Raw genomic sequence first — 2,321 nt, forward strand, 5'->3', positions numbered from 1 at the left:
GAAGAAGGTTTATACTCTGTTTTGTAATAAATATTATCTTGTATTTATTATTTTTTTTTAGTGGATATGACAAAAGACAAAAGAATAATTAAAATGGGGTAGGGCATTCTTTTAAGGGTCTTATGCAGAAAAAATATGACAAGTAAATAGATCAAATGTAGTAATCAATTAATGTTAGTTTAATTATCATTGAATGTTCTTATAGATCATTATTAAGTTAATTTATATAATAATTCTAAATTAAGGTTATAATTATTATACTATATAAATTTAAAGTCATTGAAATATTTTATTTCCGATAATTCTATAAAATAAAAAAAAATATATTGCGAAACTATTGAATCAAGTAAGGGGAATTGTAAAAAGTGAGTAGAGATTGTGTGCACTTATTAAGTGCACAAGCCTTAAAAAATGGATTGGATTGTGCACGAAAAAATGAATTGTGAATAAGTGCATAATGTAAATTTTCACGTTATAAATTTAAAGACATTGTGCATTTAATAAGTGAATAAAGCCTATTTTGATTTTTTTTTTATATGACATATATTGGTTCTTCTTTTTAGTTTTAGGACATATTTTGATTCCAGGTTCCAGAAATGGTAGTAGGAGGACGACAAGCCGTAATAATACACACTTTTTGAGGGCAAAATCGTCATTATGTACACTCACACACCATGGACTTTGGATTAAAGAGGACTCTCAAGTTGTCCAATTAAGTGGAGTCCTTCAAATTTTTTAAATTAGGTAGGAGGAATAACTTTTTTTTTTATTTTTTTTTTTAAATTTTTTTCGTCCCAACAACTTGTTCCAGTTGTAAAGCAAGTTTGATAGTTGTTCAATAACTGCGCGAAGTTGTTCAGATAACTAATGTAGTTGTCCAAGTTGTTCAAATTTGTGGGACCACTTATACCCTTTTCTTAATTGGAAACTTGATGGGTCTTTTTGACTCATTTTTCTCATTTCCAGAAGAACGTTGGTCCACCGTCCTTGTCTCTTTCTCATCTTTTTCCTTCCACAAACATCCATCGAAATTTCTTCAAACCACTTCCTCTTCCAAGGAATTCATTATATCTTTGATGTTCTACTTCAATTTTCCCTCTTTTTCGCATTGATTTGAGTACAGATTTCTTTCCAAATCTTCAATTTTTCTGTAAATTGTAGATGTGGGTCTTAAAATATAAAATTTTTCTTTAAATTTTGTGTTGTGTAGGGGAATTCGGAAAGTATTTGTGTTTTATTAGAAAGAAATATGAGCAAACTTTTATGATTATCAGGCATGAAAGGCCTTGATCAATTCAAATCGCTATCAGGATCTGCGAAATCGCTGTTCGGTAACTCCGCGGATGTTTTCTGATATGGTTTCCACTGGAAGCTTCGCGAATTTGAAGCTAACAGCAGGTAGTATTTTGATGTGTTAGGTTTCTAAATTGATTGTAAATTGCTCATGATTTTTCTGTCGTTGCCAGAGAAATTGGTGAAAGAGCAAGCCTCTGCTAAAACTGATCTGCAATTGGCGGTAAATTGGTTGATTCAGCTATCAGGTGTAGTAGGCTTATACAGAAAACAAAGGCCTCTGTATGTTTGTATAACTGCTATTAGGTTTCATGTTTAATTTGAAACTCAATAATTTCACTTGTTTTCTGACTATGTGCTATCATAATATAGAGCTCTAAATTGAAGAAGTTGTTAACTGAAGATGTTCGTATGCTAGAAGAGAAGTTGCAAAATGCATATAATGCAAATGCTAAGTTGAAAGTGAAGCAGAAAGAGGACGAGAAGCTATGGAAAGGACTGGAATCTAAATTTTCTTCAACAAAGACCTTGTGTGATCAGCTAACTGAAACCTTACAGCACTTAGCTGGTGTGGTTCAGGATGGTATGTAAGAGGAAATTCCAGATGCAAAGCAGATGGAACAATCCTTTCTAGCTTTTTAGTATTAATTATTTGATTGTGCACTTGACTCTACAGCTGAGAAAGACGAGGCGTCTCTTGAAGATAAACAATCTGCAACTTCTGTTGTTATTGATAACTTGCACGACAACATGAATGCCCTCTACTTGACGTTGGAATCCTCCGAAGAAACTGTTAGAAATTTCAAGTTAATAAATGCTCTATTGTGCAATATGTTTTATCTTAATGTTTATAATTTCCTAGCATGTTTTTGGGTTGTTATTAAAGGTAATTCTCAGAGCTACCCGGAGGCGGAGCCAGCCTTCTGTTCGGGGATTCGGCCGAACCCCTTCGACGGAAAAATATACTATTTATACATGATTAAAATTATTTTTTATGTGGTTATAGTAGGTGTTGAACCCTTCGACTA

General features: G+C 32.6%; 1 protein-coding gene across 4 annotated transcripts; it reads left to right on the plus strand.

Annotated features, from left to right (window-relative positions):
- Nucleotides 1–944: 944 nt before the first annotated feature.
- On the plus strand, nt 945–2,313 carry LOC124893093 (synaptonemal complex protein 1-like; the record flags this gene model as incomplete). 4 transcript variants are annotated; one of them, XM_047404213.1, is given in 4 exon segments in its annotated part: nt 945–1,398; nt 1,467–1,575; nt 1,666–1,876; nt 1,970–2,313. In XM_047404213.1, coding segments are annotated over 2 exon segments (516 nt in total), but the record flags the coding sequence as incomplete, so codon positions are not given.
- Nucleotides 2,314–2,321: the final 8 nt, after the last annotated feature.

Source organism: Capsicum annuum, unplaced genomic scaffold, assembly GCF_002878395.1.
Source record: "Capsicum annuum cultivar UCD-10X-F1 unplaced genomic scaffold, UCD10Xv1.1 ctg5372, whole genome shotgun sequence".
Taxonomy (NCBI): domain Eukaryota; kingdom Viridiplantae; phylum Streptophyta; class Magnoliopsida; order Solanales; family Solanaceae; genus Capsicum; species Capsicum annuum.